Source organism: Mesoplodon bidens (genome assembly GCF_964165515.1).
Source record: "Mesoplodon bidens genome assembly, chromosome: 9".
NCBI lineage: Eukaryota > Metazoa > Chordata > Mammalia > Artiodactyla > Ziphiidae > Mesoplodon > Mesoplodon bidens.
In genome coordinates this window covers 44,965,302-44,992,415 of record NC_138166.1, presented here as the reverse complement: position 1 = coordinate 44,992,415, position 27,114 = coordinate 44,965,302, and the positions used below count along the sequence as shown (strand labels likewise).

At 35.4% G+C, this 27,114-nt stretch overlaps 1 protein-coding gene across 2 annotated transcripts in view; it reads left to right on the top strand.

Moving 5' to 3' along the window:
• GLCCI1 (glucocorticoid induced 1) overlaps window positions 1-27,114 on the top strand; it is a 130,532-nt gene that overhangs the window by 33,755 nt on the left and 69,663 nt on the right. For both annotated transcript variants that reach the window (XM_081243390.1, XM_081243389.1), the window contains exon 2: window positions 8,401-8,552. In XM_081243390.1, the coding sequence (XP_081099516.1) occupies window positions 8,401-8,552 (152 nt within the window). The remainder of the gene's footprint in view (window positions 1-8,400; window positions 8,553-27,114) is intronic.

Genomic DNA, 27,114 nt, shown 5'->3' with positions numbered 1-27,114 from the left:
ACGCCCTCCGGCGACCTACACGCAGAGGCGGGACCAAATCCAAAGCTGAGACCCAGGCGCTGTGAGAACAAAGAAGAGAAAGGGAAACCTCTCCCAGCAGCCTCAGAAGCAGCGGATTAAAGCTCCACAATCAACTTGATGTACCCTGCATCTGTGGAATACATGAATAGACAACAAATCATCCGAAATTGAGGAGCCAGGAGTCAGTGCTGTGCCTCTGAGGTGGGAGAGCCAACTTCAGGACACTGGTCCACAAGAGACCTCCCAGCTCCACATAATATCAAACGGCGAAAATCTTCCAGAGATCTCCATCTCAACACCAGCACCCAGCTTCACTCAACGACCAGCAAGCTACAGTGCTGGACACCCTATGCCAAACAACTAGCAAGACAGAAACACAACGCCACCCATTAGCAGAGAGGTGGCCTAAAATCATAAAAAGTCCGCAGACACCCCAAAACACACCACCAGACGTGGACCTGCCCACCAGAAAGACAAGATCCAGCCTCATTCACCAGAACACAGGCACTAGTACCTTCCACCAGGAAGCCTACACAACCCACTAAACCAACCTTAGCCACTGGGGACAGACACCAAAAACAACGGGAACTACGAACCTGCAGCCTGCAAAAAGGAGACCCCAAACACAGTAACATAAGCAAAATGAGAAGACAGAAAAACACACAGCAGGAGAAGGAACAAGATAAAAACCCACCAGACCTAACAAATGAAGACGTAATAGGCAGTCTACCTGAAAAAGAATTCAGAATAATGATGGTAAAGATGATCCAAGATTCTATTTCCCAGATCCAAAATCTTGGAAATAGAATAGACAAAATGCAAGAAACAGTTAACAAGGACCTAGAAGAACTAAAGATGAATCAAGCATCGATTAAAAACACAATACATGAAATAAAAAATACTCTAGATGGGATCAATAGCAGAATAACTGAGGCAGAAGAACGGATAAGTGAGGTGGAAGATAAAATAGTGGAAATAACTGCTGCAGAGCAAAATAAAGAAAAAAGAATGAAAAGAACAGAGGACAGTCTCAGAGACCTCTGGGACAACATTAAACGCACCAACATTCGAATTATAGGGGTTCCAGAAGAAGAAGAGAAAAAGAAAGGGACTGAGAAAATATTTGAAGAGATTATAGTTGAAAACTTCCCTAATATGGGAAAGGAAATAGTTAATCAAGTCCAGGAAGCACAGAGAGTCCCATACAGAATAAATCCAAGGAGAAATACGCCAAGACACATATTAATCAAACTGTCAAAAATTAAACACAAAGAAATCATATTAAAAGCAGCAAGGCAAAAACAACAAATAACACACAAGGGAATCCCCATCAGGATAACAGCTGATCTATCAGCAGAAACTCTACAAGCCAGAAGGGAGTGGCAGGACATAATTAAAGTGATGAAGGAGAAAAACCTGCAACCAAGATTACTCTACCCAGCAAGGATCTCATTCAGATTTGATGGAGAAATTAAAACGTTTACAGACAAGCAAAAGCTGAGAGAGTTCAGCACCACCAAACCAGCTTTACAACAAATGCTAAAGGAACTTCTCTAGGCAAGAAACACAACAGAAGGAATATACCTACAATAACGAACCCAAAACAATTAAGAAAATGGGAATAGGAACATACATATCGATAATTACCTTAAATGTAAATGGACTAAATGCTCCCACCAAAAGACACAGATTGGCTGAATGGATACAAAAACAAGACCCATATATATGCTGTCTACAAGAGACCCACTTCAGACCTAGAGACACATACAGATTGAAAGTAAGGGGATGGAAAAAGATATTCCATGCAAATGGAAACCAAAAGAAAGCTGGAGTAGCAATTCTCATATCAGACAAAATAGACTTTAAAATAAAGACTACTAGAAGAGACAAAGAAGGACACTACATAATGATCAAGGGATCGATCCAAGAAGAAGATATAACAATTGTAAATATTTATGCACCAAACATAGGAGCACCTCAATACATAAGGCAAATACTAACAGCCATAAAAGGAGAAATCGACAGTAACACAATCATAGTAGGGGACTTTAACACCCCACTTTCACCAATGGACAGATCTTCCAAAATGAAAATAAATAAGGAAACACAAGCTTTAAATGATACATTAAACAAGATGGACTTAGTTGATATTTATAGGACATTCCATCCAAAAACAACAGAATACACATTTTTCTCAAGTGCTCATGGAACATTCTCCAGGATAGATCATATCTTGGGTCACAAATCAAGCCTTGGTAAATTTAAAAAAATTGAAATTGTATCAAGTGTCTTTTCTGACCACAATGCTATGAGACTAGATATCAATTACAGGAAAAGAGCTGTAAAAAATACAAACACATGGAGGCTAAACAATACACTACTTAATAACGAAGTGATCACTGAAGAAATCAAAGAGGAAATTAAAAAATACCTAGAAACAAATGACAATGGAGACACGACGACCCAAAACCTATGGGATGCAGCAAAAGCAGTTCTAAGAGGGAAGTTTATAGCAATACAATCCCACCTTAAGAAACAGGAAATATCTCGAATAAACAACCTAACCTTGCACCTAAAGCAATTAGAGAAAGAAGAACAAAAACACCCCAAAGTTAGCAGAAGGAAAGAAATCATAAAAATCAGATCAGAAATAAATGAAAAAGAAATGAAGGAAACGATAGCAAAGATCAATAAAACTAAAAGCTGGTTCTTTGAGAAGATAAACAAAATTGATAAACCATTAGCCAGACTCATCAAGAAAAGAAGGGAGAAGACTCAAATCAATAGAATTAGAAATGAAAAAGGAGAAGTAACAACTGACACTGCAGAAATACAAAAGATCATGAGAGATTACTACAAGCAACTCTATGCCCATAAAATGGACAACCTGGAAGAGATGGACAAATTCTTAGAAATGCACAACCTGCCAAGACTGACTCAGGAAGAAATAGAAAATATGAATAGACCAATCACAAGCACTGAAATTGAAACTGTGATTAAAAATCTTCCATCAAACAAAAGCCCAGGACCAGATGGCTTCACAGGCGAATTCTATCAAACATTTAGAGAAGAGCTAACACCCATCCTTCTCAAACTCTTCCAAACAATATCAGAGGAAGGAACACTCCCAAACTCATTCTACGAGGCCACCATCACCTTGATACCAAAACCAGGCAAGGATGTCACAAAGAAAGAAAACTACAGGCCAATATCACTGATGAACATAGATGCAAAAATCCTCAACAAAATACTAGCAAACAGAATCCAACAGCACATTAAAAGGATCATACACCATGATCAAGTGGGGTTTATTCCAGGAATGCAAGGATTCTTCAATATACGCAAATCAATCAATGTGATACACCATATTAACAAGTTGAAGGAGAAAAACCATATGATCATCTCAATAGATGCAGAGAAAGCTTTCGACAAAATTCAACACCCATTTATGATAAAAACCCTGCAGAAAGTAGGCATAGAGGGAACTTTCCTCAACATCATAAAGGCCATATATGACAAACCCACAGCCAACATTGTTCTCAATGGTGAAAAACTGAAATCATTTCCACTAAGATCAGGAACAAGACAAGGCTGCCCACTCTCACCACTCTTATTCAACATAGTTTTGGAAGTTTTAGCCACAGCAATCAGAGAAGAAAAGGAAATAAAAGGAATCCAAATTGGAAAAGAAGAAGTAAAGCTGTCACTGTTTGCAGATGACATGATACTATACATAGAGAATCCTAAAGATGCTACCGAAAAACTACTAGAACTAATCAATGAATTTGGTAAAGTAGCAGGATACAAAATTAATGTACAGAAATCTCTGGCATTCCTGTACACTAATGATGAAAAATCTGAAAATGAAATCAAGAAAACACTCCCATTTACCATTGCAACAAAAAGAATAAAATATCTAGGAATAAACCTACCTAAGGAGACAAAAGACCTGTATGCAGAAAATTATAAGACACTGATGAAAGAAATTAAAGATGATACAAATAGATGGAGAGATATACCATGCTCCTGGATTGGAAGAATCAATATTGTGAAAATGACTCTACTACCCAAAGCAATCTACAGATTCAATGCAATCCCTATCAAACTACCACTGGCATTTTTCACAGAACTAGAACAAAAAATTGCAAAATTTGTTTGGAAAAACAAAAGACCCCGAATAGCCAAAGCAATCTTGAGAACGAAAAACGGAGCAGGAGGAATCAGGCTCCCTGACTTCAGACTATACTACAAAGCTACAGTAATCAAGACAGTGTGGTACTGGCATAAAAACAGAAAGATAGATCAGTGGATCAGAATAGAAAGCTCAGAGATAAACCCACGCACATATGGCCAACTTATCTTTGATAAAGGAGGCAGGAATGTACAGTGGAGAAAGGACAGCCTCTTCAATAAGTGGTGCTGGGAAAACTGGACAGGGACATGTAAAAGTTTGAGATTAGATCATTCCCTAACACCATACACAAAAATAAGCTCAAAATGGATTAAAGACTTAAATGTAAGGCCAGAAACTATCAAACTCTTAGAGGAAAACATAGGTAGAACACTCTATGACATAAATCACAGCAAGATCCTTTTGGACCCACCTCCTAGAGAAATGGAAATAAAAACAAAGATAAACAAATGGGACCTAATGAAACTTCAAAGCTTTTGCACAGCAAAGGAAACCATAAACAAGACCAAAAGACAACCCTCAGAATGGGAGAAAATATTTGCAAATGAAGCAACTGACAAAGGATTAATCTCCAAAATTTATAAACAGCTCATGCAGCTCAATAGCAAAAAAACAAACAACCCAATCCAAAAATGGGCAGAAGACTTAAATAGGCATTTCTCCAAAGAAGATATACAGACTGCCAACAAACACATGAAAGAATGCTCAACATCATTAATCATTAGAGAAATGCAAATCAAAACTACAATGAGATATCATCTCACACCAGTCAGAATGGCCATCATCAAGAAATCTAGAAACAATAAATGCTGGAGAGGGTGTGGAAAAAAGGGAACACTCTTGCACTGCTGGTGGGAATGTGAATTGGTACAGCCACTATGGAGAACAGTATGGAGGTTCCTTAAAAAACTAAAAATAGAACTACCATATGACCCAGCAATCCCACTACTAGGCATATACCCTGAGAAAACCATAATTCCAAAAGAGACATGTACCAAAATGTTCATTGCAGCTCTATTCACAATAGCCCGGAGCTGGAAACAACCTAAGTGTCCATCATCGGATGAATGGATAAAGAAGATGTGGCACATATATACAATGGAATATTACTCAGCCATAAAAAGAAACGAAACTGAGCTATTTGTAATGAGGTGGATAGACCTAGAGTCTGTCATACAGAGTGAAGTTAGTCAGAAAGAGAAAGACAAATACCGTATGCTAACACATATATACGGAATTTAAAAAAAAAAAAAAAGTCATGAAGGACCTAGGGGTAAAACGGGAATAAAGACACAGACCTACTTGAGAATGGACTTGAGGATATGGGGAGGGGGAAGGGTAAGCTGTGACAAAGCGAGAGAGAGGCATGGACATATATACACTACCAAACGTAAGGTAGATAGATAGTGGGAAGCAGCCGCAGAGCACAGGGAGATCAGCTCGGTGCTTTGTGACCGCCTGGAGGGGTGGGATGGGGAGGGTGGGAGGGAGGGAGATGCATGAGGGAAGGGATGTGGGAACAGATGTATATGTATGACTGATTCACTTTGTTATAAAGCAGAAACTAATTAAAAAATTAAAAAAAAAAAAAAAAAAAAAAAAAAAAAAAGAAGTAACTTCTAGTAATAGAACTAAAAACAATCTGCATATCTTCTAAATTACCTATGGTAGGGGAAAAGGTAAGAAGGAGAAAAAGAAGTAAACAGTAAAACATAGAAAACAAGTAGCAAGGAAGAATTATAAGAGGAAGAAAAAAGTTATGTGACAGGTTTAATCAAGTTTGTTATAACAAATATAAGTGGGATGAACATACCTTTTATAAGGAGAAGACATACTCTAAAGTTTTTTCAAAAAGCCTAATTGCATACAGTATACAAGAGTGACACCTAAATAGCATGATTGAAAGAAATTGAAAATAAAAGAATAGGCAAACCAGATGCATTATAATAGAAAGAAAGCATAAAGGGGTGATAATGTTCAATTTGACAGAGCTTAAAAGTAATAGATGGAACAGACTACAATGGTGAAGCATATAAGCCATAATGATGATGTCATGAATCAATATGTAACCAAATTATACAGAACTAAATTTCTATAAACTTTTTTTTGTTTGTTTCTTGTTTTTGGCCACACGGCACAGCTTGCGGGATCTTAGTTCCCCCGATGACCAGGGATTGAACCCATGCCCCCTGTAGTCGAAGTGCAGAATCCTAACCACTGGACTGCCAGGGAATTCCCCAGAACTAAATTTAAATGATAAAAATTGCAAGAGATAAAGAGAATTGTTATATCTTAAGAGTAGTTTAGAAATTTTAGAGTAGTTCTCTAAGTCTGTGACAGATAAAGCTAATAATTTTATTATTACTATATTCCATATTTTTATTTCAGCTGATGTACAAGAAAAATAACTATTCTGAAAACAGAAAATATATGTTCTCCATGACTCATGAAATATTTATAAAAACTGACCATGATTTTTGGTTACAAATAAAATTTCAGGTGATTCCAAAGAGTAGAAATAGATTGTCCTGACTCTCTGCCTATGGCAAAATAAAATTAGAGCTAATAAAGATAGGGAGGAAATTTTGTAATTCTCAGATCTTCTCTAACACTCTTGGGTCAAAGAAGAAATCAGAACTGCAGTTGTAAGATAAAATTGGCCCTCCAGCCCTCTGTGTCCAAGGATGTGGAACCTGGAGAGGTGAATGGCCAAATGTAAGGGACTTGAGCTTCTTCAGATTCTGGTATCCGTGAGGGTCCTAGAACCAGTCCCGCACAGAACTGAGGACGACTGTATGTAAATAACATGATAGTTCACAGTATGCTGCATTTTCTTTTGTTTTCCGATTAAAAAAACCCAATTTTGTATTTTGGTTTCAGAAGGTTAAAGGACAGTATTCAATAACAAATGTTTCTTGGCCCTCTGTAATGTGCAAGACATTTTGTTTGATGTGAGATATAACTCTGAGTAAGACTGAGCCTTGGTGCTTGTAATCCACTGGATTTTATTATTCAGTGCACATTAGTAGTAACTTATTTGAGATGCGTATATGAAAAATCCTTTGTAGTTTCTTTGTAAAGAAACTATAGAGTTCAGTATGATCATTTTAATTTTCAGCAGAGGTACCTATGGTACCTACATGGAGAGGAGAAGTAGATTATTATAGTAGGTTGATTGAACTGTGTAGAATGTCTGGAGATCTTGGTTCCTTTTTACTTCTATCACCTGTTAGCAGTTCTGTTTCATTGGACAATTTAATTTTATCCCCCTGGGCTTCAAATTCTTCATCCATAAATGAGGAAGCTGAATTAAAATGTAAGATTCTTAATACATGTTATTTTTGTGTAGCTGTGAATAAATTCATTCATAAGTATTGAGCATCAACTTCTTTTCAATCTGTAGGGACCAAACTTATGCTCTAGTTGGGGAAGAAAGACAAATTTAGGGCTCCACGCAAGCAGAGAGTGCATATATCTTTAAAAAGGACAGAGATGGAGAAAAGAAGGGCATTGGGAAAGGTTTCACAGAGGCAGTGTGACACCTGAGCTGATCTTGAAGATAAGTTTTTGTCAAGTGAACAGGGAAGGAGAACATTTTAGGTGCAGGAGATAATAGAAAGTATAGAGGCAGAGAAGTGAGTGTTTTACATTTGGGAAATTGCAGTTAGTTTGTATGGCATTTAGTAGTTAACATGGGTTTATGGAGGAGTAACAAGACATCAAGTATTGATGTATATGGGAGCTGAATTGTGAAAAATAATGGGCTTTAAGTTAAAGACAGTGAATAACCATGGAAATGTTTTTAAGCAGTGGAGGGAGGTGGCACTGTAAGATTTAGTTAGGGTGGATGCAGAGATAGCATTTAGTTACTGGCAGTTGAGACATGATGAAGTCTTAATTAAAGTAATAGCAGTGGAGATGATATACAGGTTTTAGAATAGGTCTCTAAAATGGATGGGCTTTGTAGGGTGTGACAGCCCTGGAAGTGTATGCAAAATTTAATATGTGAATGTATTTTCCTTTGGGAGAGGGTCTATAAATTTCATCACATCATGCAGGAGGGCTATTAGGGTAAATATATATTGTAGGAAAAATTGACAGAGTGATATTTTACAAACTATGAAGGTTAAATAATTTTAAGTTTTACTTTATTCATTAGTGACTAATCTTTTTTCACTTTTTTATAGTGGACAGGCCAAAATCTCATCAAGTTCGAACCTCTGGTACAATAAGGCGAACCTCTTCTTTGGATACGATAACAGGACCTTATCTCACAGGACAGTGGCCACGAGATCCTCATGTTCATTACCCTTCATGCATGAAAGATAAAGCTACTCAGGTAAAATAAGCAAATCAAAATCAGTTTTATTATCCTGCAGTTCTCTTTTGATCACAGTAAAGAAAATTAATTTAATCAAATTTTCCCAGTTATTAAATACATTCAACCAAAGAAGAAAGCCATTTCTTTTTTTGCGGTACGCGGGCCTCTCACTGCTGTGGCCTCTCCCGTTGCGGAGCACAGGCTCCGGACGCGCAGGCTCAGCGGCCATGGCTCGCGGGCCCAGCTGCTCCGCGGCATGTGGGATCCTCCCGGACCAGGGCACGAACCCGTGTCCCCTGCATCGGCAGGCGGACTCTCAACCACTGTGCCACCAGGGAAGCCCGAAAGCCATTTCTTTTAATAAACTTTAGACTAAGTATTTTTATCATCTCGGTTTTGAAAGTTTTAAAATTATTTAATATTTAATAAATAGCATATCAGTCTACATTGTGTGGTTTTTGAGACTTATAGTTTTAGGAATTATTTTCCTACAGAAATTAATGACTAGTAACTGTATGAGAAAATACAGGCATGACTCGTTTTACTGTGCTTTGCTTTACTATGCTTCTCAGATATTGTTTTTTTTACAAATTGAAGGTTTTTGGCAATCTTGCATGGAGCAAGGCTATCGGCGTCTTTTTTCCAACAGCATTTGCTCACTTTATGTCTCTGTCACATTCTGGCAATTCTTTAAATATTTCAAACTTTTTCATTCTTATTATATTTGTTATAGGGATCCGTCATCAGTGATCTTCGTGTTACTATTATAAAAAGATTATGACTTGCTGAAGGCTCAGGTGATGATTAGCATTTTTTAGCAATAAAGTATTTTTAATTAAGGTATGTATATTGTTTTTTTAGGATGTAATGCCATTGAACACTTTAATAGAATACAGTAATAGTATAAACATAAATTTTATATGCACTGGGAAACCAAAAATTTGTGTGACTCTTTATTGTGATATTTGCTTTATTGTGGTGGTCTGGAACCGAACCTGCAGTATCTCCAAGGTATGCTGGTATAAGTAATTTTTGAAGAAAAGCTTGCACAGTTCCTGGAAATAATTTATAAAGTATTAACACATGGCTAAGGAAATATATGTTAAAGGATTTTTTTTTCTGTTTAAAGCCAAAACTAAAATCCTTGAGAGAGAAATAGAAAATTTCCTGTTTTTCACACCTTCTCTATTTGTGGATCAGAGCTTTTGACTTGAAAAGTCTTCCTTCCATGTCAGAAAAAGATCTGAAAGCATCTCAATTTATAATTTCTGAATTCTTGACCATATCTGTATAGCAGTAGTTGATTAGCATTATGAAGAATACTAAAAGTATAAGAGATGGTTATTGGCCTTACAGCACAGTTAGGAAGATAAGATGTAAATGTAAGAAAATTGGTAATAGAAGATAGAGTATTATTAGGTGTTAGATGAATGGAGCATTTAAATGTAAGGGAATTCAATGGAATGAGAACATTTTTGGCTTTGTGGGTTAGGGAAATAGAAGGATTAGAGTTTCATGTCTGAAGAACGAGGAAAAGGGGAGAAAATTTTGGACATGATCTATGAGAATCTTCTCCAGTTTTGTAATTTTCTCAGGCAAGCTTGAAACCATAAAACTAGCTTCTTTATCATGCATCCTATCAGTTTTGTCTGTGTAATATTTTATGTCACTCACTCCTAGTCTTTTGCTTTCCATTCTTTGTGAGGGAAAGGAGCAGTTTGATATGGTAGGCAGTGGGATTCTCAAGTAGAAAGAACTAGCAAAACTTAGAGATGTGGGCCTGCACACTTAGAAATGGTCACAGATAATTCAAAACTATCTTTCTGGAGGAGTTGGACTCACAAGTGTGAAGAGTGTAAGGTACAGAGTATAAAGAAAGAAGGTCAAGAGATCAAGGACTTAGTTTTTAGAAATGCACACAAGGGAAGGATAAAAAATTAATGTATTCACCTGGTAGCAACAAGAAGAGAAAGGAGTTTAACATTTACTGACTGTGTACCATGTACTTTGTGTTTTTATATCCTGTGTTTTCATTTAATTCTCACAAGAACATTATAAAATTACACGATGGAGAAGCAGAAGCTCAGGGAAGTTAAGTGACTTAGTATCATAAACCTAGGAATTGTTGGAGCCAGGTTTCTAATACAGGTTAATTTGTCAGCCAATCTGAACTTCAATTTTATGGTGCTTTTAGGATAAATGGAATAGTGTGTGTGCATGTGTGTGTATCACCTAGTAGAGTAATTGACATCATTCTTAAAAATGGTAGCTATTCTTTTTAGGTTAAAAAGAAACCCTACCTTTTATTGAATATATGCTTTATGCTGACACTCTCCAAAAACATCATCTTATTCATTCTTCACCAAAACTCTAACAAGAGGAGACAGAAAAAGAGCAAAAGCTAAGAGAAGAAATAGTCTAGCCTTAGAAACCAAAGGGAAAGTTGTTTTAAGAAAGGAAAAATTATTAACAGTATCAGGTGCTACCAAGAGGTCATAGAAAATAGGGACTAGATTTAGGGATTAGGGGCATATTGTCTTGGAGAGTAAAATATTGATAATATGTTAGAGGAGAAAGCTCAGATATTTGGGAGTTAAGAAGAGAGTGATATAGTGATAGAAGATAAGGGCGCTGGGTAGGTTTCTTAACCACATCTGTTTCTTTATCTGCACAATGGGATTAATGAAACCTAACTCATGATAATGTTGTATGACTAAATAGGGTAATATTTGAAGTGAATATGGCAATACACATGTTAGATTATTAGTAGTAGATACAGACAGGCCCATTTGTAACATCTGCAGGATCTGGAGCAAATATAAATGTAGATCTACATACCATATACATACTAAGTTAAATTAACAAACTGTTGCATAAAATTCCCCCAAAAGCCTGAAGTCCAGGGTAGGGGCTTCTCTTGCCTGGGTCTGCTCATAGATCGTCTATTTGAGAAACCTGACATTGATAGGAAGGCCAAATATAGGCCTCATTTTACATATGATATACTGAGGCTTAGAGAAGTTTAACTTGTACGTGGTTATATAGCTAAATAAATATGAAGAGATCTGAATCCAGATTTGGCTGATTCCAAAGGTTTTGTGTTTTCTCCAGTTCCTCACTGCCTCTCATAGTAATCACTAAAGTGTATTGCACTTGACCTAGTACTTGCCTTACAAGCCTAAGAAATGGTCTTGCCCGGAAGCATTATTAGTTTAATTGAAGGTATAAGAGATGAACATATGTAATGGTTGTTATTGTCATGTCCATACCTACTTGACTAATTCTTTAACTCTTGGGGAAGGAAGTAGATATTTTTATTTATTCAGTGGAAATTAGTAAACAGAAAGTGGTACCGTCATTGTGCTACAGATATTAAATACCTAGGCTGTCTGGCTTTAGTGGAGGGAATCTCTAGTATTTTCTACCTTTCATATTTCCATATTTCAGCTACCTTAATTATTGAGGGTTAGAAATAGAATTCTTATTGTTTAATGTATTTATACATTGGGCCTTTTTAAAAGAAGTAGCATAGTGTTGTGGGAAAGACTATGGACTTTAGAGACAGATCTTGTGTTCAAATCAAGGCCCAATGTGAGGGAACTTCCTGGGATAATGGAATTGTTGTATATCTTGATAGAGATTTTGGCTACATGGGTGGATGTATTTATTAGAACTTACGCAAGTATACAGTTGTGCATTCTAATATATAACTTAACTTTTAAAATATAGAATATAAATACTGAAATCTAATTAAGATGTTTAGAGGTGAAGGATACTGCTATCTGCAACTTACTTTGAAATGAGTAAAAAATGAGATCAATAGATGATAGATAGATGAATATATATGTGATGAAGCAAACGTAGCAAAATGTTAAATATAGATTCTAAGTGTTGGCTTTCTGAGTATGCACTGAGAAGTTTTTTCAACTCTTCTATCTGTTTGAATTTTTTTTTTTTTTTTTTTTTTGCTTCATAACAAATTAAATCAGTTATACATATACCTATGTTCCCATATCCCTTCCCTTTTGCGTCTCCCTCCCACCCTCCCTATCCCACCCCTCCAGGCGGTCACAAAGCACCGGTCACAAAGCACCGAGCTGATCTCCCTGTGCTATGCGGCTGCTTCCCACTAGCTATCTACCTTACGTTTGGTAGTGTATATATGTCCATGCCGCTCTTTCACTTTGTCACAGCTTACCCTTCCCTATCTGTTTGAATTTTTAAAATAAAATGTTGGGGGCAAAATCATGGCCCATTGAATTAACTGCTATGTGTCTCACACTTCAGTTTCCTTTTTTACAAATTGCAGTTAATAGTACCCAGGTTGCACATACACATATTTATTCTGAGGACTAAAAGAGACAGCTTCACATTTTTGAGGCCAATGGGGAGATGGATAATTGCCAGTTTATTAGACTAATCTGTGTAGCTTAATAGAAAAACTAAAAACCATTTGTAGAATTTGATGTTACTTTATTACATTAACCCTGCTGATACAACCTTTTTAAACAAGTTTATTACTGACACTTAAAACTGAACTTGTAGTTAAGGTTACTATAATCAGACAGTAGCATTTCCTCAGTTTTCACCCCACAGTCCAAAGTATAAATCTTCATCTATGGACAGATACGAAATCTACATGTGAATGTGTTTTTAAATGATAAAGTAACATATGCTCTTTGTAAAGTGGTCAAACAATAAAAGTAATATAGAGTAATAATCAGAGGTGTTTCCTCTGACTTCGCAGGTATAGTAATGATTAGAGCTGTTAACAAATATTCTCATCCTCTCTCCTTGACATATGATAACGTTATACTTCTCTGCCCACTTGAAGTTAAGTGTAGCCATGAGACTTGCTTTGGGAAGAAGCTTTAAAGAGCTGGTGCACCAAAACTAGACAAGTAACACCACAAGAAAGAAAATTACAGGCCAGTATCCCTGATGTGAACATCAATGTAAAAATCCTCAGTGTAATATTAGCAAATCAAATTCAACAATACATTAAAAGGATCATACACCATGATCAAGTGGGATTTATTCCAGGGATGCAAGGATGGTCCAACATCTGCAAATCAGTCATTATGGTACACTACATTAACAAAATGAAGGATAAAAATTATACAATCATCTCAATAGACGCAGAAAAAGCATTTGACAAAATTCAACATCTCTCAACAAAGTGTGTATAAAGAGAACATACCTCAACATAATATAGGCCATATATGATAAGACCACAGCTAACATCATACTCAATGATGAAAAATTGAAAGCATTTCCTCTAAGATCAGGAACAAGACAGGGATGCTGAATCTTGCCACTTTATTTGACATAGTATTGGAAGTCTCACCCAGAGCAATTAGGGAAGAAAAATAAAGGCATCCAAATTGGAAAGGAAGAATTAAAACTGTCACTATTTGCAAATGATAATATACTATATATAGAAAACCCTAAAGACTCCACCAGAAAACTGTTAGAATTAATAAATGAATTTGGTAAATTTGCAGGATACAAAATCAAGATACAGAAATCTGTTGCATTTCTATACGCTAATATCAAACTATCAGAGAAATTAAGAAAACAATTCATTTACAGTTGCATCAAAAATAATAAAATATCTATGAATAAATTTAACCAAGAAGGTGAAAGACCTGTATGCTGAAAACTATAAGACATTGATGAAATAAATTGAAACAAATAAGTGGAAAGATATTTCATGCTAATGGATTGGAAGTATTAATACTGTTAAAATGTCCATACTATTCAAAGCAATCTACAGATTCAGTGCAATACCTATCAAAATTCCAGTGGCATTTTCACAGAACTCACCAAGTCTGAAATTTGTATGGAACCACAGAAGATCCATAGCCAAAGCAATCTTGAGAAAGAACAAAGCTGGAGGCATCGTACTCCCTGATCTGAAATTATGTTACAAAGCTGTAGTAATCAAAACCGTATAGGCATAAAAACAGACACATAGATCAATGGAACAGAATAGAGAGCCCAGAAATAAACCCACATATACATGGTCAATTAATTTATGACAAAGGAGCCAAGAATATACAGTGGGAAAAGGATAGTCTCTTCAGTAAATGGTGTTGGGAAAACTGGACAACCACATGCAAAAGAATGAAACTGAGCCACTGTCTTACACCATACACAAAAATTAACTCAGAACGGATTAAGGATGTTCAACATACGCAAATCATTGTGGTAACACCACAGCAACAAGAGAGAAGACAGAAATCATGTTCATCTCAATGGATGCCGAAAAAGCATTTGATAAAATTCAACATTCATTCATGGTAAAAAGAAACTCACCAAAGAGGGTATAGGGGGAGTATATCTCAACATAATAAAAGCCATTTATGACAAACCCACAGCCAATATAATACTCAACAGTGAAAAGCTGAAAGCCTTCCCTCTAAAATCTGACACAAGACAAGGATGCCCACTGCCACCACTTCTATTCAATGCAGTATCGGAAGTCCTGGCCACACCAGTCAGACAAGAAAAAGAAATAAAAGGTATCCAAATTGGAAGGGAAGAGGTAAAATTGTCATTATATGCAAATGACATGATACTTTATGTAGAAAACCCTAAAGACTCTACACAAAAACAATTAGAACTGATAAACCAAATAAGCAGGGTAGCAGGGTACAAGATTAACATACAGAAATCCGTTGCATTCCTTTACATTAACAGTGAAATATCAGAAAGGGAAAGTAAAAGAAAAATCCCATTTAAGATCGCGTCCAAAAAAGAAAAAAAATACCTAGGAATAAACCTGACCAAGGAGGTGAAAGACTTATGTGCTGAGAACTATAAAACATTGATTAAGGAAACTGAAGGTGATTCAAAGAAATGGAAAGGTATCCCAGGCTCTTGGATTGGAAGAATTAATATCATTAAAATGTCCATACTACCCAGAGCAATCTACAGATTGTATGTGATCCCTGTCATATTACCCATGACATTTTTCACAGAATTATAACAAATAATACTAAAATTTATATGGAACCACAAAGGACCCAGAATTGCCAAAGCAATCCTGAGGAAAAAGAACAAAGGTATAGGCATAACCCTCCCAGACGTCACACAATACTGCAGTGCTACAGTAATCAAAAAAGTTTGGTACTGGCACACAAACAGGCATATGAATCAATAGAGAGCAGAATAGAGAGCCCAGAAATAAACCCACACACCTACGGTCAATTATATCTTTGACAAAGGAGGCAAGAATATACAATGGAGAAAAGACAGTCTCTTCAGCAAGTGGTATTGGGAAACTTGGACAGCCACATGTAAATCAATGAAGTTAGAACACTCCCTCACACCATACACAAAAATAAATTTGAAATGGCTTAAAGACTTAAATATAAGATGTGATGCCATAAAACTCATAGAAGAGAATATAGGCAAAACATTCTCTGACATAAATCATACCAATGTTTTCTTAGGTCAGTCTCTCTCAAGGCAAAAGAAATAAAAGCAAAAATAAACAAATGAGACCTAATGAAACTTAAAAGCTTTGCACAGCAAAAGAAACAATAAAGAAAATGAAAAGACAACCTATGGAATGGGAGAAAATATTTGCAAATGATGTGACCAACAGAGGCTTAATTTCCAAAATATACAGACACTCATACAACTCAATAACAAAAAAACAAACAACCCAATCAAAAAATGGGCAGAAGACCTAAATAGACATTTCTCCAAAGAAGACATACAGATGGCCAACAGGCACATGAAAAGATGCTCAACATGCCTAATTATTAGAGAAATGCAAATCAAAATTACGATGAGGTATCACCTCACACCAGTCAGAATGGCCATCATCAAAAAGTCTACAAATAATAAATGCTGGAGAGGGTGTGGAGAAAAGGGAACCCTCCTACACTGTTGGTGGGAATGTAAATTGGTACAGCAATTATGGAGAATAGTATGGAGGTTCCTTAAAAAACTAAAAATAGAGCTACCATATGATCCAGCAATCCCACTCCTGGGTGTATATCCAGAAAAGACAAAAACGCTAATTCGAAAAGATACATGTATCCCAATGTTCATAGCAGCACTATTTACAATAGTCAAGACATGGAAGCAACCTAAGTGTACATCAACAGATGAATGGATGAAGAAGATGTGGTATATATTATATAATGGAATATTACTTAGCCATAAGGAAGAATGAAATATTGCCATTTGCAGCAACGTGGATATACGTAGAAATTATCATACTAAGTAAAGTAAGCCTGACAGTGAAAGACAAATATTATGATATCACTTATGTGGAATCTAAAAAATTATACAAATGAACTTATTTACAAAACAGAAACTGACTCAAAGACACTGAAAGCAAACTTATGATTACAAAAGAGGAAAGGGGGGAGGGATAAATTAGGAGTTTGGGATTAGCAGATACAAACTACTATATATATATATATATATATATATATATAAAAACAACAAAGTCTTACTGTATAGCACAGGGAACTATATTCAGTATCTTGTAATAACCTATAATGGAAAAGAATCTGAAAAAATATATATGTATTTATGAATCACTTTGCTGTACACCTGAAAATAATGCAATATTATAAATCAACTATACTTCAGTTTAAAAAAAAAAACAATGGGGCTTCCCTGGTGGCGCAGTGGTTGGGAGTCCGCCTGCCGATGCAGGGGACACGGGTTCGTGCCCCGGTCTGGAAAGATCCCACATGCCGCAGAGCGGCTGGGCCTGTGAGCCATGGCCGCTGAGCCTGCACGTCCGGAGCCTGTGCTCCGCAACGGGAGAGGCCACAGCAGTGAGAGGCCCACGTACCGCAAAAAAAAAAAAAAAAACAACACAACAATGTAAGACCCATTTTTCAAAAGCATGGCTTGGCGTTTTTTTCCCTCTATGTATCAGATTCAACATCAAGTAGTTCAAGAAAATAAAAGAACCAATAATTGGTGATATTCCAAAAGGGCAAAAAAAAAAAAAAAAAGGACTTGAATGTAAGATCTGAAGCCATTGAAATCCTAAAAGAAAACATAGGCAGTAAGACTCCTTGACATGAGTCTGGGTGATGATTTTTTGATTTGAACCTTAAAGCAAAGACAACAAGAGAAAAAATAAACAGGTGGAACTACATCAAACTAAAAAGCTTCTGCACATGAAAGGAAACCATTGACAAAATGTAAGGCAACCTACTAAATGTCGAAAAAATACTTGCAGATTATATATCCTATAAGGGGTTTATATACAAGATACATAAAGAACTCATAGAACTCAACAGCAAAAAAACCAAACAATCTAATTAAAAAACAGGCAGAGGATCTGAACAGACATTCTTCCAAAGATGTACAGATGGCTAACAGACACATGAAAATGTGTTCAACATCACCAATCATCAGGGAAACTCAAATCAAAACCACAATGAGCTATCACCTCATACCTGTAGAAAGGCTGTTATCAAAAGCACGAGAGGTAAAAGTATTGGTGAGGATGTGCACTGTTTGTGGGAATGGAAATTGGTGCAGCTACCACAGAAAACAGTATGGCGGTTCCTCAAAAAGTTAGAACTACCATATTATTTAGCAGTTCCACTTCTGAGCATCTATCCAAAAGAAATGAAAACAGTAGCTCAAAAAGATATACATACCCTCATGTTCATTGTGGAATTTAAAATAACCAAGATAGGGGTACAACCTAAGTGTCCACTAATGCATGAATGGATCAAAAAAATGAATAGATAAAAAATATTATTCAACCATAAAAAAGGAGGAAGTCTTGCCATCTGTGACAACATGGATGGACCCTGAGGGTATTATGCTAAGTGAAATAAGTCAGATAAAAAATATGGTATTATATCACTTACATGTGGAATCTAAAACAAAACAACAAACCCACCGTCTCATAGATGCAGAGAACAGATTGGTGGTTTCCAGGGATGGAGGGGGGTTGAGAGTAGTTGATATGGGTGAAGGGAGTCAAAAAGTACAAACTTCCAGTACTAAAGTCATGGGGATGTAATGTACAGCATGGCACCTATACTTGATAATATTGTATTGCATATTCGAAAGTTGCTAAGAAAGAAAATCTTAAAAGTTCTCATCACAAGGAAAAAACTTTATGTAAGTATGTATGGTGACAGATGTTCACTAGACTTACTGTGGTGATCATTTAGCAGTATATACAAATATTGAATTATGTTGTACACCCAAAACTAATATAATGTTGTATGTCAGTTATACCTCAATTTATAAAAAGGTAGTGTGTTCACTCTGACAAGGGTAGCATCAAGCATACGTGCATATTTTACCAATTGTTTTTCTTTTTTTTTAAATGAAGAGTGATTCATTATGTTTGAAATGCCATTTCATCTTTGAAATGAAGGTTGTTTTGACTCATAACCTATAATTTGGTGAATTTTTTAATAGATTACTTAATAATTGGTCATAATTACATTTCTGGAATGAATACTATTCATTTATGGAGTTCTTTTGTAAAATATACAGTGGCAGTTGAAGTGTTCAAAATTTATTATATTTGTTTCAATATTCAGAAATGAGGTCTGAAATTTTTTCTTTCTCATATTGTAATCCTTAGATTTCTGTGTTATATTTGCTTCATAAAAAGATTTTGCAAGATTTCCTTCCTCTGCTCTGGCATGGTGTAAATATCATCTCTATTATCTGTTACTTTGGTCTGAAAGAATTTTCCCTGTGAAGCTGACTAGTATGATTTTGGCTTATAGCTCTTTAGTAAATCTGTTTATTCCATGGCTCTTGGTCTTTTTTGATTTCTATTTCTTTTGTTCAGTTTTTTGTTTCCTAGAATATAATCCACTTCATCCAAATTTTCAAGTGTATTTTCATAGTTTCACAAAGTACTCTTCTATAATTCTTTTAATTTTTTGTATATCTGCAGTTGTTTTTCTATTCTCATATTTATTTATTTATTTCAATTTATTTATTTTTGGCTGTATTGGGTCTTCCTTGCTGTGTGTGGGCTTTCTCTAGTTGTGGTGAGTGGGGGCGACTCTTCATTGTGGTGCGTGGGCTTCTCATTGTGGTGGCTTCTCTTGTTGCGGAGGATGGGATCTAGGCACGCGGGCTTCATTAGTTGTGGGACACGGGCTTAGTAGTTGTGGCTCACGGGCTCTAGAGCGCAGGCTCAGTAGTTGTGGCACACGGGCTTAGTTGTTCCATGGCATGTGGGATCTTCCCGGACCAGTGCTTGAACCTATGTCCCCTGCGTTGGCAGGAGGATTCTTAACCACTGTGCCACCAGGGAAGCCCTCTATTCTTATTTTTAATATTGTATATTTGTGTTTGATTAAATTTATTAGGTTATATACTATATTAAAATTTTTTAAGGTGTTGAATTAATTTTACTGTGGTTTTTTTTTTTTTTCTAGTTCATTGCCCTCTGATTTTGCTCTGTTTTTGCCTTTCTTCTGCCTTCCTGGCATGTGTATTGTTCTTTTTCTGGACTCTGAAGATGAATGCTTAATTTTGTATTTGTGATATTTACTGTTTAGTGTTTTATGCCAAGATTTATCTTCTGAGCTTAGCTTTGGCTAGTATATGTTTCCATTATTTGTATTTTCAAGATATTCAGTTTCAGTTTTGATATCCTGTTTAGCATATGAGAGCATTTTGTTTTGTTTTTAACTTCTAAATGGTTAAAGTTTCTTTTCCTAGTAAAACTTTAATTTCTAGTTTTATTGCATTATAGTATAGACTAATAGGTTTTTGGAAACTTCATTTAAATTTTTGTTGTCGCCTTTGATTTGTTTTTTTCTTAATTCTCTGTATTTGAAAATGAGGTACAGTCTTTACTTTTAGATAAAGAATTCATTATGTATTAATTCAGCCTTATTAATTATATTATTCAGTTTCCATATAGACCACTTTATTTATGTTCATTATGTCTTTTTTTTTTTTTTGCGGTATGCGGGCCTCTCACTGTTGTGGCCTCTCCCGTTGTGGAGCACAGGCTCCGGACGTGCAGGCTCAGCGGCCATGGCTCACAGGCCGAGCCGCTCCGTGGTATGTGGGATCTTCCCGGACCGGGGCACGAACCCGTGTCCCCTGCATCGGCAGGCAGACTCTCAACCACTGCGCCACCAGGGAAGCCCCATTATGTCTTTCTTATGGTTGATATTGTTACAGAATGCTCAATGTCTTGATTAATATTTTTTTCCCTGACCGAACCTTTTCATGATATAAATTAATATTGTAAACTCTCTTTTCTTTTCATTGGCCAAGAGCTCTGGTTTTGAATCAGATGGCTTGGTTTTGAATCTTGGCTCCACCATTTTTTAGCTTTGTAATTTTGGGCACATTACCTCTTTGCCTCAGTTTCCTCATTTGTTAATGGGATATTATACCTCATAGGATTGTTGTAAGGGTTAAATTGGGGTAATGCATTTGAAATGCTAAGAATAATGACTGAAACACTGTCAATAAGTAATTACTATTAATTATTTACATTTACTAGCAGAGGGTTAAAGATAGGTGGACATCTGGTTATTGGCCATGGCACTCTTAATTCACAGCTGAGAAGGGGAACTTCAAATAGAAATTTCTTCCTTCTTTCTTCCCACCTGTTTCCCATGGTTTTTACTTCTTAGTGTTTTTGTCTTTTGTCTTTCTGTTCTGATAAATCTTACTTATTGCTGGAATTAATTAGCTTTAAGCCATTTATATGTATTTTTGAGTCATCTGCCATACTTCTCCTTGTTAGGGAAAAATGACATGGTAAACCTGACAGTTTTTTTAAAATGTCTGATGGCCAGTTGAGGTGAGAGTAGCTTTTACTCTATATGAGTCCTTCCACTTTGACTGCTTGTCTATCCCCCTCATTCATCTTCTCTGAAAAGTTGGTATCAGAGAAAGATTTCAGAACTTTTCATTTACCTCTTGTATTTTTTGAAGGGTAAGAAATGGAATAGTTAGATTTTTAAATGAAATTCTGTATACTTCTGCTTTCTTTTCTCCAGGTGATATTTTTTCTTTGATATTTTATTGTTTTTAATTAATTTTCAAATTTTACAGTATGAAACATTTAAACATGCCAAAAAGTACATAAAGTAACTTTTTATTTTTCTTCATTTCATTAAGTTTGAGTGTATGGAGTTTTGTGATCCTATCTCTATGCCAGCATTTTTCCCTAGAAATCTTTTTTATATTTAAGAAACAGATCTGGAATAAGTACTTAGCATTTGACCTTAGCCAACATTCGATAAAATTAACAACTCCTGGGCTTCCCTGGTGGCACGGTGGTTGAGGGTCCGCCTGCCGATGCAGGCGACGCGGGTTCGTGCCCCAGTCTGGGAGGATCCCGCGTGCCGCGGAGCGGCTGGGCCCGTGGGCCGTGGGCCGCTGGGGCTGCGTGCCCGGGGCCTGTGCTCCGCAGTGGGAGAGACCACGGCGGTGAGAGGCCTGCATACCGCAAAAAAAAAAAAAAAAAAAAATTTAACAACTCCTAACTAAAATCTATAAATTCTTTGCTATTGAAATTAACACATTTAAATACTCTATTCTTTTCTTCCCTTCATGAAAGGAGCTTGGTTGGGGAGGACTTTCATCAAAGGAGTAAATAGTATATCTCAAATTAGTAATAGGTATAAAAAAGAACTTTCAGTTTACCACTCTGATCAGAAACTCATTTCCTGACCAAAAGTCATTCTTGATACAGCTGTTTGGGTTTCCTGTGCCCTTGTTGAAGAGCTTGCTGTTAAAGTTTAAGAAGTGGTAGTTGCTGGAACAATTTTGGACGGTGGTGGGAAGCTTTTCTTGAAATGAAAGCAAGTCTAAAGATTTGGCCATCTTGGCCTCCTATATTGTATTCCAGGGACCTAAATTGTTATTTTTATGGAGCTGGTCTCCAACTGGCTCTTGAGTAAGTTTATAAAGATTCTATCTTGTACAGGATCGCCTTTACTTTTTTTTTCAGCCATTAGCTAATTAAAAGACAGGATTGTATAATTCTAGAGTTGAACAGTCCACATGATAGTAGTCATGTTCCTAGTTTAGGGAGTAATATTTTTGGTTGCCAAAGGAATATACTCAGCGGTACTGATGAAAAATTTAAATCCATAGCTTAAATATTTACTGTTTTACTCATCAGTTTCAAATACTGTCTTTAAAACTAGCAGAAACTCAAAATTCTACATATTAATTTTTAATTGTTAATGTATTGATTTAAATCAAAAGTATATGGTAAATAGCAAAGAGGCTTCCCATACTCCTGTTGCCCATATACCTAGTTTTCTTCCCATTACCAGAAATATTTTACAGGTAACAAAAGCAGCCTGTTTTCCTTTATCTCCTCCCTCACCTTTACCCCTAAACTAGCTCTAGGTAAAGTTGTGAAATAGGTTGTATTTATTTGGAACAACCCTCTCACTCTATCTTCTTGACCTTTGTTGTCTGGTACATCGGTTCTCAACCTTTTATATCTTAAAATCCATCAATTTTCTATCAAAAATCCTGTGATATAATAAACAGCACTTATTTAGAAAGACATTTATTAGAGACATTAGCTTTAAGAATTTAAGAGTCAGAATCAGATCATAGTTAAGGGTGGGTGCAGTATGAGAAAGCAGTATGCCTTTCAAGTTGTCAATAACTTGGTATAAATTTTTTAATAAATGATTGTCATAGAATACATCATATTGGTAGGAAACATTAGAATAAACCAAGTGAAAACAGCTTTTTTGTGCTGTTGAAATTCTTAAAGCTTTTGGGAGATAACACTAGTACCTATTAAAATGAGGATCACATAGTAAGCTTCTAGCACAGTAAATAGGACACAATAGATGTTGAAAAATGTTACCTGCTTTGTATTGGAGTCTATAGTATTTTACAGTCAGCAGGTTTAAATATAATAATACTGAATTGAGTGGACAGTATTACTGGTATCAATAATTGATTATGCAATTATGAACATTAAATCTGGATTGGTAAGAAATGGCATAGAAATGATGCAGCTAACTCCAGGGCATGATAGGGCTCTGAAACATGGTTAAACATTTTCTGGTGGGTTAGGGTTCATTCAGTCAGAAGTAGCTATTGTTTTCCACTGTACATTCTTACAAGTAAGGTACTTTAGATTTATAGGTCCAAGTATGGGACAGTGGACTTATATTGCTACAGAAACTCCTACTCCCTTCTCATTACTTAGGTATCCCATTGATGATATTTATGCTATCATCAGTTGAACGCTACTGGTTTTTATGACTTCAGAATGGTACAGAAACATTTTTGGCAGATATCTAGTAGTCACCTATGTTGCTGATTTTCTGTCAGGTGTGAGAGATTAAAGAAACATTAAAAGCTATTAAGAGACAATAAAAAGTAATTTCTTGGATAATACTGAGGCAGCTATAATCCAGTGCAATTGTTAAATGTATTTTTTTAAAGTGTTTGGAAATATCACTTTTGAAAAAGTAAAATTACTCTCATTTTTTTTTACTAGTGGAATCAGTTTTCTGAAACACAGCCACCAAAGCAAATTGTAATTTAAAAAATTATAGCACAAAAGAATGAATATGTTTTAATGCTCTCTAAAAACTGAAAATTAGATCTCATCATTTGGTTTTAATTTTATCCATAATAATAGTGAGAGAACTTGTCAGAATGGGTATTATTAAGTGTAAATACTGAATAATAAATGTAAATATTGTTTATACTTTTAATTCCTCATAGTACCATCTCCTTTTGGTTAAAGCAGAAACTGTCAAGAGTCAATTTAATAACTGTTTCTGTAAGAAGCCAGAGAATAGTATTTCTGATATACAGTTTTATTTTATGTTACATTAGTTCCTTTGTTATCTCACAGTGACTTGAGAAACCTGACTGGGTAGATTATTAATGTACAGTGCCTCCTACTCTTTTCTGTTATATTACTCGACTAGTGCCGCTCTGTGATTTGAAACTTGGCAAGAAAAGCATGACAGAAAATATCAATTATTTTTGAGAAAATGCAAACAATGCTTGGGACTTTCAGGTTCAGCAATACATGGCTTTTTTTAAATTGAAAAATGAGATTGATTTGTAATTTCCTCTTTGGCATAAATATTTTTAATAACAGTTTTATTGAGATATAATTTATATAGCATACAGTTCATCTATTTAGAGTGTACAATTCATGGTTCTTAATATATTCATAATTGTGCAACCATTGCCATAATCAATTTTAGAATATTTCTGTTTTTACGAAAAGAAACCATTAGCAGTCACTCACTATTTCCCCCCAGTCTTCTTTTCCTCAGCCATAGGCACCCAGTAGTCTACCTTCTGCCAGTCTACATTTGCATTTTCTGAACATTTCATATCAATGGACTCATACAATTTGTAACCTTTGGTTTCTGCCTTTTTTCATTTAGTATTTTTAAGTTTCATCCATGTGGTAGCATGGTATCAGTACTTCATTCCTTTGTAATGCCAAATAATATTTCATGGTATGGACATACTACAGTTTATTTGTACATTCATGAGTTGGTGAACTGCTATGAACCTTTGCACACAAGTTTTTGTGTTTACATATGTTTTCATTTCTCTAGGAATTGCTGGATCATATGGTAGCTCTATGTTTAACTTTTTCAGGAAAACATTTTTATAGATATTTTTTCCTCCATAGAATTAAAGTACAACATGAAAGACATATCCAAACTGAATTATAATTTCCTGTCAATATTCTCATCAATAACTTTCCACTAATATTTCTAGGTGTTGGACAGTTCAGTTACCTTCAGTTTTCAGTTACTCTAAACACTTAAATATTTCAGCTTTTCTAAAGTCTCCAATTCCATTCCCATAGCCAGTGATAAACTACATACAGGCACTTGCAGCTGTGAGAGAACCCCAACCCCTAGTCAAAGGAAATGCTGACTAGGGAAAAATATTTTATGTGATGTATACTAACATCTTAGCTTACATGTAACCTGTCTTCCAAGATAGATTTGAGGTTTGCATCTAAAGTTAGAATTTTTGTAATTCTATGTTGGGCTTTCTCAGAGTAGATATACAACCCCACTTACTGATTCTATTACATAGCTATCTTTCTCATTTTTAAAAAATCCTGCTTCTAAATTTGAAACAGGAGTCACTGCAGAAGATTTGGAAAATACCAAAAATCTCAAGATAAATTGTTTATAATTCTAATATCCAGACAGCTATTTTTAACATTTTGATGCATATCCTCTTATATTTTGATTATCTGCCTTTAAAAAATAAAAATTTAAAAATTACAGACCATTTTAAAAATAGAGTTCAGATGATACTGCAGGTAGTAAATATGATTTTATTATTTATTTTTTATGATTTTAATAAATCATAACATTTACTCATGCCATTAAGTATTCCTAAACATGACTTTAAGTCTTTTTTTTAATCTTGATTTTTCTCAGCTGGAAAAAAAAAAAGGGTTTACTGTAGAATTATCTAGAATTCTTACCACCATTTATATTTTGAAATAGCTCTTTAAAGTCTTTTTCTCTTTGTGTGTACTTGCTTACTAAAGTGGGATTACAGTCCATGTACTGTGGTTTTTTGTATTATAAGAATGTGCCACAATTTTTCTTTTCTCTATTGACAGACATTTATTTCCAATGCTTCTCTTGGTGTACATCTTAGGTTAATTCTTAGAAATAGATTTACTATGAATATTCTTAAGATTTGGGACACATTTATGATTGCTTTTTCTCAAATTAACATTTCTTATAGAGTAAGGCAAATACTTTTATCATGTCTAGCACAGATGCAATAGTTGATTTCTGTGGTATTTCTTATTTTTAAAAATTGCAATCCAGAGATTTACCACCAACACCCTCCCTCCCCCTCACCTTGAGATCTGGAAACAGAAATACAGCTTCTTAACTCTTCTGAATAAGCTCCCTCATTCATAATCTAGAAAATCACAAACCATTACTTCATAGACTTCCATTCAGTTGTGTGTTGAACACTTTTAAGGCCTAAATAGACATGGATTTTATAAATTTTACTTAAATATTCAGGCATATCTTAGTCCTTGCTGGAGACTACTGTTTAATGTTCCTTGGTAAACAGAAATTTCTCTCTAGCAATATAACTTTCTACATGGCTCCAAACAATATTCACATTAGTTTATGTTAATTTCCAAAGATGTAATTATATGCAAATTGATATTATACTTGTAAATGGTTATTAGCCTATAAGAAAAATGAGTGAGTATATGGTCAGCTTCTTAGAACACAGATTGCTGGGCTTTATCTAAGAATTCCAGATTTGGTAATTCTGCTATTGAGCCTGAGAATTTGCATTTCTAACTTGTTCTCAGATGATGCTGATGCTGCTCATCCAGGGACTGCACTTTCAAAGTGATCTAACAAAATGAGCACACAAGTTAGTATATAGCTGGAGCATGATGAAAAACTTTGAGTGTGTAACTGCTATCACTGAATTCCTAAAGCTTTTTTCAGCTGAACTCTTCCTTTTCTTTACTCCTTGTTAACTAGTGAAGAGGCTATTTATGCTTATATCTGGTTATAAAACTGTATATACTTATATACTGTTACCAGAAAAGCAAAGCATAATATTAGAATCACAG